The sequence below is a fragment of the Podarcis filfolensis genome (genome assembly GCF_964270895.1).
Source record: "Podarcis filfolensis genome assembly, chromosome: 6".
NCBI lineage: Eukaryota > Metazoa > Chordata > Lepidosauria > Squamata > Lacertidae > Podarcis > Podarcis filfolensis.
The window spans coordinates 47828232-47846249 of record NC_139609.1 but is presented as its reverse complement, the minus strand read 5'-3'; the positions used below and the strand labels follow the sequence as shown (position 1 = coordinate 47846249).

The 18018-nt window shown below is 42.7% G+C and overlaps 1 protein-coding gene and 1 long non-coding RNA gene across 4 annotated transcripts in view; one reads left to right on the top strand and one right to left on the bottom strand.

Moving 5' to 3' along the window:
• Positions 1-8967, bottom strand: part of LOC310765352 (phosphatidylinositol 3-kinase regulatory subunit gamma) — a 243912-nt gene extending 234945 nt beyond the window's left edge. Inside the window, exons 1-2 of one of the 3 annotated variants that reach the window (XM_083620188.1) lie at positions 8630-8967; positions 7222-7964 (exon numbers count right to left, since the gene is read on the bottom strand). In XM_083620188.1, coding sequence (XP_083476314.1) covers positions 7222-7540 — 319 coding nt within the window. In that variant the 5' untranslated portion in view covers positions 7541-7964; positions 8630-8967. The remainder of the gene's footprint in view (positions 1-7221; positions 7965-8629) is intronic. The other 2 variants (XM_083620187.1, XM_083620186.1) reach the window with 2 other exon arrangements.
• Positions 8968-9826: 859 nt separating this feature from the next.
• Positions 9827-17452, top strand: LOC310765345. Its single transcript, XR_014549531.1, has 3 exons — positions 9827-9954; positions 15689-15773; positions 16879-17452. It is a non-coding gene; the product is annotated as an uncharacterized lncRNA (long non-coding RNA).
• The last annotated feature ends 566 nt before the right edge of the window (positions 17453-18018 follow it).

Sequence of the window (18018 nt, the reverse complement as noted above, 5' to 3'; positions counted from 1 at the left end):
CCCCTGAGAGCACAGCTTCATAAATTGTTGGCAGTTATCCTCTGTGACTAGTTGGAAGGAATTCCAAACCTTTAGCTCAGGGAACAGGAGTCAGCCACAACTGCCAAATGACCTCCTTCCCACCCCTCAGCCTACCTGCATGTGCTGCTTTGGCAGGTAAGAAAAGTGACGTAGAGAGAAGATGCTACCTCTTTGGGAGGTGGTATGAGCCACCTCTTAAAGGTTATGGGTTGGATTCAAAGTAGACCCACTGAAAGGAATGGGCATGACTAACCTAGGCCCATTCCTTTCAGTCTACCCTGGCCCACTAAGTAGAACTCTGTTGGATACAACCCACAGGGTGGTATTCAACTACTGCATCCCATCAGTGCAAGGATTTTTGCTTGCACAAAATCACAAATCACTGCCCCTCTCTCTTCCCACTGGGTGTTCCCCATCACCTCTCCAGATTTGCTCCAGAGGCATAAAGGAACCCATAGAACAGATTTAGGGGGCACATGCAAGCAGAAATCCTTGCATTGATGTGATGTTCACTTAGCACTACATTCCACCCACAACCTTTAGGAGTCATACCACTTCCCAAATAGCAACTTCTGTATACATTACTATGTAAATAACAGAGGAATTAAGCGAGCCGAAGAAGCTGGGGAAGTTTACTGTGTGCACATAGGCACACTAAAAAGGAAGAGGTTACAAAAATCAGCCAAGGAAGGGCAGAGCAGAGGTGCCTTTATCAGCAACTAGCAACCTGGTACCTGGTGTTGCTTGGGAATTCTAATAAAACAAAAAATCAGTGCAGTTTCAAATGGTTCATTCAGCCCACCATCTTGATTCCATATGGTGTCCAACTGTATTTAAACATAGAAGAAAATCTGCTCTTTGGTTTCAGGAACCAACATACAAAATTTGGTTGTGAACTCTTAAGAGGTGTACAAATGCAAAAGAATGTAAGGGGATGAAGAGAACTACAGAATTAGAGGAACAGAAGTGGAGAAGAAAAAGAGGAGGAGTTTGGAGTTGATATCCCGCTTTATCACTACCCGAAGAAGTCTCAAAGCGGCTAACGTTCTCCTTTCCATTCCTCCCCCACAACAAACACTCTGAGGTGAGTGAGGCTGAGAGACTTCAGAGAAGTGTGACTAGCCCAAGGTCACCCAGCAGCTGCATGTGGAGGAGCGGAGACGCAAAACCGGTTCCCCAGATTACAAGCCTACCACTCTTAACCGCTACACCACACTGGCTCTCACACTGGAGCAGATGCGGGGGGGGGGGGATACAGCCTATTTATCCACATATTTTAATATACCCAATGGCCCATCTGGCACCATACATCCTGCTGTCTATGGCAATAACTGTGTAGAACAGAAGAAACCTACATTTTTGGATGGCCCTCAAAAGAGGAACAGGGTCCCAAACTCAGCGATCCTTTTCTAGGGAGAAAAAAATCATGACGAGAGCTCCAGTTTGAGGTCAGTTTGTGGCTGTCTCCACTTTGGCTGCAGTTAGGAACCACTTTTTTCACAGCTAGATTAACAACCTCTGTGACCAATGAAGCATTAGAATTCCTCCATATGTCCACAATAGCAAACGTATGACTCAACCAGCACCACGGCCCAAGGCAGAAAGTGTGTCAGACATATGCCGCCTTGAGCAAGGCACTGTGGGTGTGCACTGTGAGAGGCGAGCTGCTGGAGAAGTGCAATGATTCAGATGAATGGATGGCTTGAGAATTTCAATCTTTACACATTCTGATACAAGCTGACCTGATCCTCACCTTTGAAGGTTAAGGTGTGGATCAGAAAATAGCTGCACATTAAATGTTACACTTCTCTCAACACTGCAACACAGTTTTTAGCTCAGGAACAATATAAAATACAGTGGTACCTCGGGTTAAGTACTTAATTCGTTCCGGAGGTCCATACTTAACCTGAAGCACCACTTTAGCTAATGGGGCCTCCTGCTGCCGCTGTGCCACCGGTGCGCGATTTCTGTTCTCATCCTGAAGCAAAGTTCTTAACCTGACGCACTATTTCTGGGTTAGCGGAGTCTGTAACCTGAAGCGTATGTAACCTGAAGCGTATGTAACCCGAGGTACCATTGTACATCTAAACCCGTGGATTTTGAGGTATAGTATGTTTAGAAATGCCTGTTTCTAGGGGAAAATTGTTCAGAAATGTGTGTTTTGAGAGAAGACACATTTAACAACATGTATTTAGATGCAAATTTTCATGTGATTTTTTAATTTTTTGTAAATTAGTGCAGAAATGCACTTATGAGAACGCATGTGAAAGTCACACAGACCAGAAATTAACTTATTTGTCCATTCCAATTCAGAGGCCCAGTCTCCTCTTTAAACTGGCAAGCAGCTCTTTAAAGGAAACAATCTGCTCTGAGTTCCCTGTGTGTGTGTGTGTGTGTGTGCAAATCAGTCAGCTCAAACAGTTAATAAGTACCAATGCTCAGAGTGGAGTATGGCAAAAGCATCCAAGAACTAAGAAAAATTAACAGAAACTTATGTAAGTGTGTGTGGAGATGATGATATGGATATGGATATGGATATGGATATAGATATAGATATAGATATAGATATAGATATAGATATAGATAGATTAATGACACTTATATTCCACCTTTCGTCCCTGGGAAGCCCCCTGCTCCAAAACAGCTCATGGTAAAACAACTATAAATACAATAAAATCAATTTAAGTACAACAAAACCAAGTTCATGATAAAACAGCTGATGCATAATCAGCAAGAGAGTCAAAAGTTTGCAGAGAGAATGAGGTGACGAAAACAAAAAGAAGTTTCACACTTCCAGTTATCCTGTCTACCCCTTGGCCAAAACTCTTCATAAACCTCTGTTAACTACCTTTGATCAGACAAAGGCATTGTGCTTAGCAATAGGCAAGATATTAATAATGCATTATAAAAATGAAACTGTTACACACTCCACTCTTCCCAAGGAGGAATCCATAACCTTAAAGCAGTCCATCAATTCCTGTCACCTGTTTTAGACACTCCATATTGGGCTTAGCAACCCAGCAAATAAAACGGGCAATCAATTGAGCATTCTTAAATTCCCAGGCAACAATAGAGCCACTGGCCTTGTGCTGCAATTTAGTTCTGGACCAGATAATATCTAGCTGGAAGGGGAAACATCAGGCAGACTAAGATTTGTCAACTTTAAGGAGTAGCAGTCTGACATGCACAAATTAATTAAGCTTTCCCCTTCACTTTAGTTGCACCTAAAAGAAAGTTTAATTGGCTGAATTCCAATGTATGAAGTTACTGTTAAAAGCACTAGATGAGAACCAGTACATACATTGGCATCTACGGGCAATATTAAAATATTCACTTAATGCTACACTGAATACAACGTATCAGGTCAATATTCTGCTCTATTTAATTATTCACTACAATCCTGTCTCATTTAATACAGGGGCTTTTTTACAAAGCAAAGTCTCTAACAATACAATATAGGTCTATTCAGAACTAAGCCCCACTGAATTCAATGGAGCTTCCTCCCCGGTATGTGTGTATATATAGAAGGACAGGGTTAGAAAAAGAAACAGAGCAAAAGTGTAGTCCTGTTTAACTACTGATATTCTACTAAGAGACTTCCTGAATCTTTTTACTGACTACCCAGTGCATCCTAAGTTTGTGGCATTGATTATTTAACAGAATTGCATACACATCAACACTTCATCTGAAAATAATTATATTAATGAATCCAGGTAAGTAGCCTGTGTTGGTCTGACGCGGGGGGGAGTGGGGATAAAAATAATTGTCCAGTAGCACCTTAGAGACCAACTAAGTTAGTTCATATTCCTGAAAGCAGCATATATTAAGGACCTATTCCTGCTCTTCCGCCACATCAACATGACTAGGAATAATCGGTTCAAGGCATCATACTTATTACAGGCAACAACTGATGTTTCATAAAATGACAAGGGAACTCAAACCTGCTGTCCACAGTACTCCTGGCCGGAAGTTGTTTAGAAAAGTCCCACCCCCAAAAAACCCTATAAGAACTCTAAAATAATTGAGCAGAAGTCAGCTTCCTCAGTAAGGAAGTGCAAAGAAGAAGAGCCTCGCCTTCCCCACTTGCAATTAAGCCCAGCTGAGCTGGCCATAGATTTAAGAACAGCAGAAACAGCTGGGGAAAGAAGAGTTCAGTGATTTTTTTTTTTAAAAAAAGTTTTATCAGTTGTATGTCTTTGTTTCTCAATTTGATCCTTTTACATGGTTTTGTAAGCATTGTGGTATTTTATGCATTATTTTTATTGATAATAGTTTAGTAATTATTTATTATAATTGTTAAGAGTGAAATTATGTTTAATTATTATTTGCTGATGTTCTGAGAGTTAATTTTACTGTGTACTATTATATTCTAATAGATGATTGAATATTTATTTGATATAAGTCGTTCAATTTTAAAGTTATTTTGTTATGATTTTTTTTTATTGGATGGGATAAAGTGTGTGTTCTTTGTTGTATATTTTGTTGCTGTAAACTGCCTTGTGTTTAGTAATATAGAAAGGCGGTATACAAATTAAAAGGTAAAGGGAAGGAAATGGTTTACAGGTGTCCAAGCGACACCAAACACAGAAGTAGCCCCGAAACATCATAAATATGCAGCGCCGGATTTACGTATAAGCTAAACAAGCTATAGCTTAGGGCCCCACTCTCAAACAAACAAACCAGTAACGCCCCCCCTCCCATTCAGAGTCCAAGGCCAAGCAATAAATTCTTTTTAAGATTCACATCCTCAGCAATAGGGTGATTTGCCATGTGGCTAGTATACGCACCACAAATTACATGCCCAGGATGAATTTACGGTTGCAGCCCTATATCCACTTACCTGGGAAGCCTCACTGAAATCAGTGCGACTTACCTATAAGTAAACAGGTATAAGATTGTGCCATAAACCAGGTGAAGATTTGCAAAACAAGGGACAGGAAAGTTTCCTCTCTTCTAAAGTTAAACATTCTATGCCTTTGTTTTCAACTCAACTCTAACGGGTTAACGTCAGCCTGGGAGTACAATGTTCATCTTTCACTCTTGTCTATATGCCTGCATAAGAAGAATAGGGCTGTGTTAACCTGAATGTGTTTCTTATATTGAGTTTTGCTTGGTTCAATAAAAGGTATTGCCTCACCGCTCTGAGTATTTTATTCCATGGGATCAACACAGCTGCTATGGCTCTGATTAAATACTGGAGCCGCTTCAAAATCATTAGCTCCACCAAATACTCCTGCTTAGACAGTTTCTCTGCCCTTCTGCACGCTCCCCGCCTAGCAATACACACTGTACGTTTTTCATACAAAACCTAGCAGCCTGAAAGTCCATAGTCACTGCATACACACTACCACCCCTGTTCTAAAGGCTGTTTCATGTAAGATTTTAATGGGCACAAACACCTAACTTTATACACCTGCTAACATGTAGCTGAAGCACATCTATATCTACCATGGAAATTCTATGCAGGAAATAGACTTTAGCTCATATTTATGTGGTGTACGTGAGTTGGGGAAGAAAAATGTGTGGGCCTTGAGTGGTTATGATGTTGCATTTTATTATACTATTGTTTTAACATATTGCTCTCCCACCCCTGGTTTGTAATCCTCTCTGGGTGTTCCGTGGGCGGAAGAGAAGGATAAATAAAATAAAAATGATACAAGCAATTCCAAAGGATTTGGTGGGCCTGGGCCAACTGCCCATCTGTCTGCTCTGCATTATGGAGTTCACATTGGCCACAGTGCGCAGCTTACTGCCAGCACATTTGCAGGAGTCTCCTAACCCTGGGTTAGACCTGGTTTACATGAGTGCAAAGAGCTAAGTGCTGAATTAACACAGACCATGCTGTCCACAAATGCCCTTAGGTAGTCCCAACTGTGTCTCTATCCACTCACTCTCTCTTCAGGTCCCTGCCACGGTGCAAGTAGCAAAAAAAAATGACTGAATGAATCCACAAGTTAAAACACAGACTTAGCATTACCTGATATATTTTGCAATAACATCCCCCAGCTCCAACAAAGGTAAGCAACTTGTTGCTTAACACCGAAGGCCATCCCCCCGCTTTTTTTCTTTGCCACCAAACATACTCAATTTATTCCTACAGTCACAAAGGGTAAAGATGTCTGTATTGAAAAATTAAAATAAAAGCTATACCTGTCCGAAGAGAATTTACAGCTGCGTGCAGCTTTTGGGGCACAACTTCTCAATCATAATTTGGACTATACACTGAAAAAATAAAAATAATTGTGGAAACGATTTTCTCTCATGCATGTGATCTTATAGATCATTATCAATCCCATGGCTGGAATACTGATTTGAAGAGTGAGAGAATACAGCTCTCCCACACTCACACAATGGGAGCACAGCTCCCCCAGGGTGAAATGCAAAGTCTGTACTGCCTTCAGCAACACTTGGGTCTGAAGTAGTCACCTTCCAGATTCTGTCTTCTCAAATGGCCCTCAAGATCCTCTGTAGATATTTCAAATACAGATGCACTGCTGGCCCTTCCTTTAATTAACAGCAGACTTTTTTTTAATACAAGTCATCTGGACAATTCAAAGAGATGGAACATTTCAGAATGTCAGCCTCATTTCTCATAAAAACAAAAGCCAGAAGCGGCTTCCTAATCCCGCCCCCCCCCCATTCCCATCCCAGTATAAACACATTGTTCCCAACCATCAGCACAGGCATCCACATATCTGGCTAGCCATGTGACTTGCTGCTCACATGAAAATGATTACCCTGCACACAAAAAGAGACACGCCAGCTGGAAAATTGGCCTGCCCTGCTTCAAATTCCCGAGTGGTTCACACAAATCACGCTCTGGGAGAACGTGGCTCTCAAACCACATTGTCCATAAACTGTAAAATCATAGGGCTTTCAAGAAAGCCTCACTTCAGTAGCAAAGCCAACATTTCAACAGGGAAAGTTTCTTGGGAACGCACATTCCCCCTACTCCCATTAATGGAGTGATGTGCACAGACAACAGAAGTAGAGCTTGAGAAAGTCCTATGAACTTCAGTGCATGGCTCAAGGCCAACTAGTTAGAGAGCACAGCCCCCTTCAGCTTGCTGCAGAAGGACACACGGTTAGGAAATACTGCCATAATTCTGGAAAACTGTATTTCATGCCTCATACAGAAACACTTCGTTTGAAATATATATATATATATATATATATATATATATATATATATGAACTCACCCCATATGTTACTGGAAGGTGCCCCAGTTGGCATTGGTGGCAGTGGTCTGGGCCTTGATTTAGGCGTGGCAGCCACAATCCTCACAGGACCCAAGTACTCTACGTAAGTGCCTGGGAAATCTCCCCATTCCTTGGTACGTTCATTGAAGCCATTAAGCCAGCCTTGGGGGTTTCTCTCATCCCCTTCCTTATAGTCCACACAGGCATGCCCTGCCCTGCTGACGGTGAGCAGGTCTCCGGGACAGAGAGACAGGTCTTCCTCCCGATCCTTCTTATATTCATAAAGAGCACGGTACTGCAATCCATCCACTGAGGCCATGGCTAGAAAGCTGGGAGGCTCCCGAGTTACATCAAAAACTTGACAGTCGTGTGCATCCTCACAGGCATTGGGAGAAGATGGAAGGAGGTAACTAGGGGCTGGGATAGAGAACTGCAGTTGCCTGGGTTTTTAAAAGCAAAAACTTGTAGCCCTTCCGCTGGCTCCCCCTGGTTTCAACTCCCTGAGCACAACTCCTTGTTTCATAAAGGAATGATGTCAGAAGCAAGCAAACCCTTAGGGCTCAACCGTCTGCAAAACTCAGGCCATCAATCTGCGGTCATCTTTACAAGTACCGCCAATTCCCAGCTGAACAACTTAATGAGGCAGAGAACCAAAAAAACGGCAGGTCTCCTCCTCTCTCTGTTCAGGCAGTTGCAGATTCCAAGTCTGGTATCAACAGCAGATTCCTTGGCAGCGCCTTCTGCTGTAAGAGTAAGACAGTGACATTAATGATTTCATAAAGACACTGAGTTGCCAGCTTTTCAGTCAGTCTCTGTAGCTGTGCCTTTTAAGGATGGCTTCATGAGGATCTCCTGAAAATGATTTTTTCTCCACACCAGGCTGTGAAAAGCCAGATGAAGCTGCTGTTAAAGGCACATGAGAAGGATGGTCCCGTCTCTTAACACCTGTTTCTGGCCAGCTGGTAACCTTGTAAGGGTGCAAATGCATTTTCCCACCTCTGACCCAACCCCCAAAAACTCAGCGTGCTTGAGAGAAGAACCTACAATCACCGAAGAGCAAGCAGAGAACGTCTTTCGAAATAAACCCCAGAAAGAAGCTTCCCCCACCCCAACCAACACCTCCACAGGTTTATTGGACCACAGCCCAAACAAGGGTCCCATAGAACAAACTCAAATGGTAAGCGTTTTAACTGGGAGGCCAGAAAAAAAAAAATATCCTGCGCAAATGAGGCTACTACGCGGAGCATGCAAACCTCAGTCCAGGGACTCAACGAAAGTTTCCACCCTCCCCGCACACCCCTCCAAAATCGCCAGAGCGCAGCCTGTTTAAGCAACAGAAAGGAGCAAGATGCGGCGCACGCGCGCGGGGGGTGCATTTTAAAGCATACTCTTCTACCCATCCACTTACAGGCAACTCTCCACTAAAGCCTCTGGAAGCCGGAACCCCTCTAGTTCCATGCGTGTCACCTGTTACAACTTGGCCCGCTGCCGCAACCTGGAGGGAAGGGCAGAGGGGACAAAAAGCAGGCGCGCTTCCCGACCGCGGACTGCGCCCGGCGTCCCGCCCGCAATCTCTGGATGTCCCCTGCAAAAGGCAGCGGGGGAGCGGGAGGGGGAAGAAGGGTGGGGCCCAAAGTTGCCGGCGGCCAGCTCCTCTCTCTCCACCTCCCCCCCGTTTCTATGCATAGTAATTCCGAGGAAGTTGTATCAACCGGACGCTGTGCATCACCACCGCCATCCTCTGCCTGCCTGAAAACAATTTTACACCCCTGCACTGCTGAGCAGGATTTATTTGGTGATGTCAGCAGACACACCTCTCGGTCGCCTGAAATGTAGAGAGCCCAGGCAGCTCTGCAGTGGGGGGGAGAAGGGAGGAAGGAAAGAAAATGGGAGTAAGGAAAAAGGAGGTTTGTGTGGTGACATGAAGTCTCAAGCTGGGAAAGAGAATGGGAGAAAAGGGAAGGAAGGAAGGAAGGAAGGAAGGAAGGAAGGAAGGAAGGAAGGAAGGAAGGACGGACGGACGGACGGACGTGCATCGGACAGGCGTTTTAATTCGCTGCCCCGCCAGCGTCGGCTGGGCGAGCGCAAGGGGATAGATACGAAGTGGACGTGGGGAGCGAATCGTCCGCATCCCGTGGAACAAAAGTGCTTTGCTCAGCGGCGCGGAAGAGGGCGCTCTAGGGGCAGGAAGCCACGCGGCAATGGGGTTATTCTAGGCATAGTTGCTTGGGAGTAAAAGCAGCGATTCGGCGAACGTAGCAGCAGCCTGCACGCTCCGCAGTCCGTGGGCGATATTAGCTGTATTTGTGCACCGTCACGTCTGGGAAACTTGACCCTTTCATTCCGGGTACTCGTGAACGGGTGTTATAAGAGACTTGTGCACGTGTGCATGCCGCACTGCTGTAGGAAGTGACGGCGTATATGAATGCAGCAGCAATCGAGTTTGCTATTTAAAAATGTATGGCTGCTCCCTTAAGTCGGGCTTTAGTGCTTAACTCTCAAGGAAGCGTGCAGAGGATTGCCGCAACCCCAAGGGCTGCAACCTATTAGCATAAGATTGGGTATGTTTACCCCAGATAGGAAGCGGGAGCTGAACGGCTTCCCGGCAGCAGCCCTCCTGCATTGCAGATCCTGCACGGAGGAGCACGGGGTTGGGCTAGATGACCCTCCAAGATCCCTTCCACTTCTACGATTCTATGTTTGGGCTCCTGTAATACAATTCTCACTGGGCAGGTTTGTCACTCTCCTCGGAGGCTTTTAATGTTTGTTTGTCACGCCGCTGCATCTTAGCAGAAAATGCTGGGGGGGGGGGGCGACGACCGTGGAATCGCACATGGTTGTGCTTTTGGAGAAATTCCCCGATGGGCAACAGTCCTGAACAAACTGTAGGCACAGAGAGCACATCCCCAGCCACTTATTGGTCAGTGCCCCTTTTTCTCTGAATGCAGGGATGGCTAACCTGTAGCTCCCTAGATACTTCTGGGCTTCATTTCCCATCAGCTCCACCCATCGTGGCTATTGGGTCGGGGATAATGGGCAACATCTGGAGGACCACAGGTTCCCCCCTCTGCAGATTTAGTGGGAAAGGAAAGAAGGCTGGATGAAACCAACAATACTTGCCCCATTTGCTGGCAGGGCTTTGCCCACATCACTGCCTGCACACACCCAGCCTTGTTGTTGTTTAGTCGTTTAGTTGTGTCCCACTCTTCGTGACCCCATGGACCAGAGCACGCCAGACAGGAGTCTTCCACTGCCTCCCGCAGTTTGGTCAAACTCATGCTGGTAGCTTCGAGAACACTGTCCAACCATCTGGTCCTCTGTCGTCCCCTTCTTGTGCCCTCCATCTTGCCCAACATCAGGGTCTTTTCCAGGGAGTCTTCTCTTCTCCTGAGGTGGCCAAAGTATTGGAGCCTCAGCTTCACGATCTGTCCTTCCAGTGAGCACTCAGGGCTGATTTCCTTCAGAATGGAGAGGTTTGATCTTCTTGCAGTCCATGGGACTCTCAAGAGTCTTCTCCAGCACCATAATTCAAAAGCATCAATTCTTCGGCAATCAGCCTTCTTTATGGTCCAGCTCTCACTTCCATACATCACTACTGGGAAAACCATAGCTTTAACAATACAGACCTTTGTCAGCAAGGTGATGTTGACACCCAGCCTTGCTTTCTTATAATAAAAGTAAGACCTTGAAAATCAGTAACTTACAAAACTAAATTTAAAAGCATACTTCTCCACGGATTTAGATGACAGATTGCAGCTACTTCCCTGTTCCTCTTTAGCTGCACAATTTGATAGTGGGAATGGAATGAGTTCTTTTACATTTCAGCATATGAGTAAAATTAACAAAGTTGACTGCACTATTCTCATACTGAAGAAGGCAACCATTCAGATCCAAGCAGCCTGCGCTTGTATTGCTGCCAGCCCAACCCTGCCATTATGCAACTGTTGAGCAAGCTTGAAAATAATACTAACTGGAATGAATTGGACGTGGGTCTTCCTTTGGCCAGTGATGTGGAATTTGTGACCCTTCAGATGGACTACATTTCCTCCCACTTTTGCTGATGTTTGACATTGCAGCTTGAAACCTCTGAGCAGCTTTATTTATTGACATGTGGTTTTTTCCCCCTGAATGGTTATTATAATGCAGGTGGTAGAGAAAGCAAGGACGAATGAGCAGACATTTGCCACCCTCCAATCCCACCCCCTTTAGTCTTTTTACTGTCAGACCCTTGACAAGGACCTTTATTATTATTATTTTAAATTCTGGTTGAGAAAGAAAGACCTGAGCAAGAAGAGATTATGGTGTCAATTAATCCCAGGGGCTCCTTACAGCTGAATAATGTTGGAACTGAAAGAGTAATTTTCAGTGCCAGCATGTCTTTTAACAACTTAACATTTGGAATAACAAATGAGACATCCCTTGTATTTCCATACGTTATAGTTGGACAGAATGAACAAAGACTTACTGGATTTAAACTGCCATGAAAAAAACAAAGCAAAAGCCAACAACCCAATTTATTTTGCAACGTGCCAGCTAGAGAGAAAATTGCCCATGTCTCATTTTCACTGTGATGAATTTCCAGACTGATGGACAGTACAGAAAAGGTCTAACACTCGCTATATCTACACTGCACAGATAGGCTTTTCTTATACGGATATCCACACTCAGCACGTGGATGTCAGAGGGAAGGGATGATTGGGGAGCCATGTAGTACTCCCACCCAATGGCCCCTGTGTTGTAAGCTGGAAGGGTAAGGGCCTGCTGGAAGACGATTCCAGATTTTGAAGCAGTGATGAGGAATAGCAACATGGAGGACAAACTTTGCCTCTAGTTTAGTTTTCTGAACTCTGAAAAATCTGACAGCCTTTTTGGTTGGTTACACTCCTGCTGTCATTCTTTCCGTATTGTTAATTGTGTGCTCATCTTAAAAAAACCCTTTCTGTTTTTCTCCACTTTCGTCTTTGCTCAGACTCCCAGTGCGTGGTGGGTTTTTGCTCTTAAGAACAGAACCGCTTTGCCATCCTTGCTCATGTACATTTGACTTTAGGACACACTGGGCATCATGGAATTGGTAAAATGGCAGGATTATGGTGTGGCGTTACAGAAAAAGAAGGGCAAAATACTGCACAAATACAGCTGGTTTGGTACAAAGCAGTGACAGTATTGCAAGATTGCAGATGCTGAGAGTAATACAGCATTCTCATTAAATTAAATTTGAGGCAGCAACCAGTATTTCCTGGTCTAGATTAAACTCGTAGTAGATTCAGGAAAACAAGCATTTTGGAACACGCACAGTCATAACATGGTGGATTGGGGGGCGGCTTATTCAGGTGTCATTATTTGGGAGTACTTGCCAAGGTCCATTACTGTAGCAGTGGGCACTGCTAACCCCCAGAATCTCCACATGGGGCTGGGAATGGCTCCCATCTGAAACCCTGGAGACCCATAGCCAGCTAGTATAGAGTCTAGACAATACAGACCTAGATGGAAGTATCTGACTCAGCACAGTGGTACCTCTAGTTATGAACTTAATTCGTTCTGGAGGTCCGTTCTTAACCTGAAACTGTTCTTAACCTGAGGTACCACTTTAGCTAATGGGGCCTCCCACTGCTGCCACGCCACTGGCACATTAGCGGAGTCTGTAACCTGAAGTGCCTGTAACCCGAGGTGTTTGTAACCCAAGGTACCACTGTAGAAAGCAGCTTCCTATATGCTTAACCTGCACACAGGTGATGTGCTACACTAGGTGGTACACCAACTCCCTCCACCCACACCCTTTCCAGAAACCTGCAAGAGCTAACAACTTTTGGTAAAATTGTATTTGGGGCAATGGTTTATTAATCAAGAGGTGTCTGGTACAGTGGTACCTCGGGTTACAAACACTTCGGGTTACAGACTCCGTTAACCTGGAAGTAGGACCTCGGATTAAGAACTTTGCCCCAGGAAGAGAACAGAAATCTCATGGTGGCAGCACAGTGGTGGCAGTGGGAGGCCCTATTAGCTAACGTGGTACCTCAGGTTAGGAACGGTTTCAGGTTAAGAACGGACCTCTGCAACGAATTAAGTTCGTAACCAGAGGTACCACTGTAATTACGATTTTTATCTTAATATAGCTTTTGACAAGCCATTGCTCTTAAAACCAGCACTGGCCCAGAGAAGAAGGCCTCATTTATTTGTGTTCCATTTTCCTTCAGCCTTGAGTTAATTAGGTATATTCATCTTTACAGCTCCTTCACCTGGTGTGGAGGGCTTTTTTCCTCTTGAAAGCGAAGCGATGTTAAAGTTGCTACGTATTTATTAGCACTCCCGACCAGAGCAGAGTGTACCAGAATGGGATGAAATTACCCAGAGGTCTGGTTTGATAGTGAATCTTCTAAGGAACGTTAAGTGTATCTTAGCAACCACATGCATCAAGGTTTGCAATCCTAGAGCAGGTATTAGCACCATATTAGATGTACCTATTACTGGAAAGCCCATCCTGTTGTAAGAGCAGCTCACTCCTTGACTGAGAGGAGTCAAGGAAGGGACAGTGAGTCCTTCCCCCGTGCCAAATTGCGCAACCAGTTTTTGTGAAGGGAACAAAAAAAATATAGTCCAAAGTCATTTCAACAGGTACTATGCACAGTGCAGGAGATTTTAATGTTGTATTTTAATATTTTAAAATACAATTTTAATATTGCATTGTATTTTATTATTTTGTTGGAAGCCGCCCAGAGTGGCTGGGGAAACCCAGCCAGATGGGTGGGGTATAAATAACAAATTATTATTATTATTATTTAGCTGCATGCATTGACATGCATCCTCTCTTTATTTATTTATTACTGGCTTTATTCTTCATTTCTATACGAAATGATATTCATCATTTGAGACTAGCAATTTATTTATCAAATATTCTGTTACTGGTGATCATCCATTCCTCGTGGTATCAAAATCCACAGTTGTTGTTTTTATTTTATTATTATTATTATTATTATTATTATGTGATTAGCTTGCCGAACAACTAGTGAGTAATTTTGTTTTCCTTTCTTTTCAAATTCATTATTTCATGGTTCTTGCTGGAGTTGAAATATATAATATTGTCTCAATCATGAATATGTGTGATGGGTTTTACAAAGCTACAGGGGTCAATAAGCCAATGAATGTAAAGGCATCTGTAGGGAAAAGAGTTCATTAGCCATGCCTACCACCATTATTTACTAGCCTTCTTATTACCACCTGTGGATATATATTTTTAATATTCCCATGTAGATAAATGTCATTTTGATGCCATTTAATACTAATTTTGAAGCTATTTGAAACCCAAGAACCCTTACTGATCCAAAAAATTGCAACATCTCTTCTGGCATATTTTGTTGCATATCTCTGCTGCACTTGATTTTGTATGGTTCCTCAAATTGTTATATATAACCTTTGACAACAGTATATTTTTCTTCTTAATATGCCAATCTTTGAAATTCAATTTCCCCTCCAATTAATGACATATTTTTTTGTTTAGCTCAGTATGAGCTAACCTTCAAATATGGCAAAAAATACATTCTTTCACCTTTGGTGGACGTGCCCAAAGATTAAGGCTTTCTGGGAGATGATCTATAATGAAATGAAAAAGGTATTTAAATATACCTTCCTGAAGAAACCAGAGGCCTTTCTCCTGGGCATGGTCGGCCAATTGGTGCCAAAGAAAGACATAACTTTCTTCATGTATGCAACAACAGCAGCAAGAATTCTCATTGCAAAGTATTGTAAGACACAAGATCTACCCACCTTGGAAGAATGGCAGATGAAAGTGATAGACTATATGGAACTGGCGGAAATGACTGGCAGAATCCGAGACCTGGGAGAAGAGTTGGTGGAAGAAGATTGGAAGAAATTTAAAGACTATCTTCAGAAACACTGTAAAATTAATGAATGTTAAAAATGATGTTGGATTGAAAATAAGAGGCACTAGCAACAAAGTTAATGAGAATATGCAAAAATGAGTTGATAATGGATGAAAATATAGAGCTATAATATGTTAAGATATAGAGTTAAGATAAACGAAAGAGGGTAAGGATTTGCTGATTTGATTATTCAAATGGGAATACAAAAAGGGGAGGTGTGAGGAAGTCAAGGAAACAAGCTAATGAGTTTAAAGTTACAAAAAATGGGTTTGTTTTTAACTCTTTTGTATCTATTTGTTTTTTGTATTTTTATTTTTATTTTTATTTTTTATGTATTTTTGTATGTTTTTTTCTTTTTCTTTTTGTATTTTGTAAATCTATGTTTTTGTAAAATTTCAATAAATATTTTATAAAAATAAAAAACAAATACGGCAAAAAGGAGAGTTTTTCTCTCATTATATCTGAACAGTAGGAGTAGGCAACAGACAGATTGTGAAAGTGGGCTGCAAGTAATTCCTGTAACCCCATGAGTGGCTTAGTTGTCTATCAGAACTGATTTCAGAAACATTACTTTTCATCTCTTTCATTAGGAACAAATTAGGAAGCACCTGGACCGCGTAAGCTGCCTTAAGGCACCTGGCAGAGACGCCAACTTGAATAAAATATGGGCGGAAGGTAAGCCCCACCCCACATAATTGATCAAATGATGTGGTGCACACACAACATTTGAATGGCATGTGCCCATCAACTTAGCCCTTGGCCCTTGGCCCCTAGGAGTTGGCTCCTATGGCACCTGGAGGGAGTGTGAATATAAATGAATATACAGTGGTACCTCAGGTTTCATACGTTTCAGGTTACAGACGCTTCAGATTACAGACTCTGCTAACCCAGAAACAGTGCTTCAGGTTAAGAACTTTGCTTCAGGATGAGAGCAGAAATCGTGCTCCGGCGGTGCAGCAGCAGCAGGAGGCCCCATTAGCTAAAGTGGTGCTTCAGGTTAAGAACAGTTTCAGGTTAAGAACAGACCTCCGGAACGAATTAAGTACTTAACCCGAGGTACCACTGTACTGATACTACACATCAAGTCTATTTCTATTATAATAAGAGCTAGGAACAAAAGTTCCAGGTCTCTGGTTTATTATGTGGCATCTGATTATGGCTGTTGGTTGTGATCAAGCTGCACATTTCAGCCTGGCACAAAATATTCCGATTTAAGTCGTTCCTGTGGCTTACATTAGTGGGTATTCAGAATCTGAAGAGAAAAATGGGAGAATAATCCTCTAGCCTCTTTAAAGAAGATTCATCTATCCTTTTGCATTCATGTGGAGTTTCTCTTGTTCAGGCTGGTGCTTGGCTTGCAACTGATTAAGCTCTCAGGCATCCTGGGTAAGAGGAGCTGCTTTAATGCCATGGCAAATACAATTCTATTGGCTTCGCCTTCGGAGCTTTTGTTCCCTTTTTCAATTCAGAGATATGGCAGGTAGATTAAAGTGCTCTTTCAGAAATCATCTTCAGGCACTCAGAATGACAGGAGAGAACAGTGGCTCTTGGGCAACAGTTTTCCCCAAAGTGTCCTGATATTGCCTATGATGACCATATGGGACACTTTGTTCCACACACGCCCTTGTCTCCTTGTATCTATGGATGCAGTTTAGACCAACAGAGCATGTAAATTAACCCGTAAGTTGTCACTTTAAAAACAAACGTAAAGGTACTTATTTTTAAATGGTCAAAATTAAATGTGACTTTTGCTATTATTTGTGTCGTCATAAATAACAAGCTGCATAGCTAAATGTTCAGAGACAAGAGCAGAATATGAACCTATTTGTACCACATGGATATCATGAAAGCTGTCAAAATGGCTGGCCCAAGACATTTTGCCACCTGAGGTGAAGAACAAAATGGCGTGCTCCTTCCCATTCCATGCACAAAAAGCTGACTGGACTGGCAACAACACACAGATAAAGATTTCTGAATATTTTGACAAAGTTGTGTCAAAGCATAGATACAAAATTATTACAGATATGAAATGATGTATAGTGAAATGTATTGCTTAGATTGGTGGCCATAAATAAAAGGTATTTTACTTATTTAGAATTTATAAGAAGGAGGGGGAGGAAAGGACTGAAGAGAAAATAAAATAAAATATGTACTTCATGCATGCCAGGCCATGCTGTAAACTATGTGTACTGTACTACAATATGCCTCATTATTTGTGTAATCAATAAAGTCACACCAGACTGCATGAAAATTGTTGCGCTCCTTTTGCCCTCTTGCTATTTTTAATTTTTGTGTCAGTTTTTCCAATAATGCTGTTTGCCAAATTGCAAGATACCATTGGCCCATAGTTAATAATTGTAACGATTTCCATGTCCTAGCAATAGTTGTTCTTGCAGAGGCTAATAGATGTGTTATGAATTCTTTTTTTCTAATTTGCAACAGGCGAGCACACAGTTTCCTTATTTCATTCCTGTGACATGACTGGGATGAATTACTTGCTTTAAAAAAGAAAAGATATTTGCATTACAGTGGTACCTCGGGTTAAGTACTTAATTCGTTCCAGAGGTCCATTCTTAACCTGAAACTGTTCTTAACCTGAAGCACCACTTTAGTTAATGGGGCCTCCTGCTGCCGCCACGCCGCCAGAGCCTGATTTCTGTTCTTATCCTGAAGCAAAGTTCTTAACCTGAAGCACTATTTCTGGTTTAGCGGAGTGTGTAACTTGAAGTGTATGTAACCTGAAGCGAATGTAACCCGAGGTACCACTGTATAAGTAATATGTTAACAAGATATTTGGTCACTGCAATGTAGGTGTATGCTTCCTGAAATCTGTCTTTCAATTTAGCTCAGGGACACTTAACATCCAAGAAGCCTAGCACACTGTAGGTGCTGAACAAATGTTTAGTTGTCGCAGTCAAAA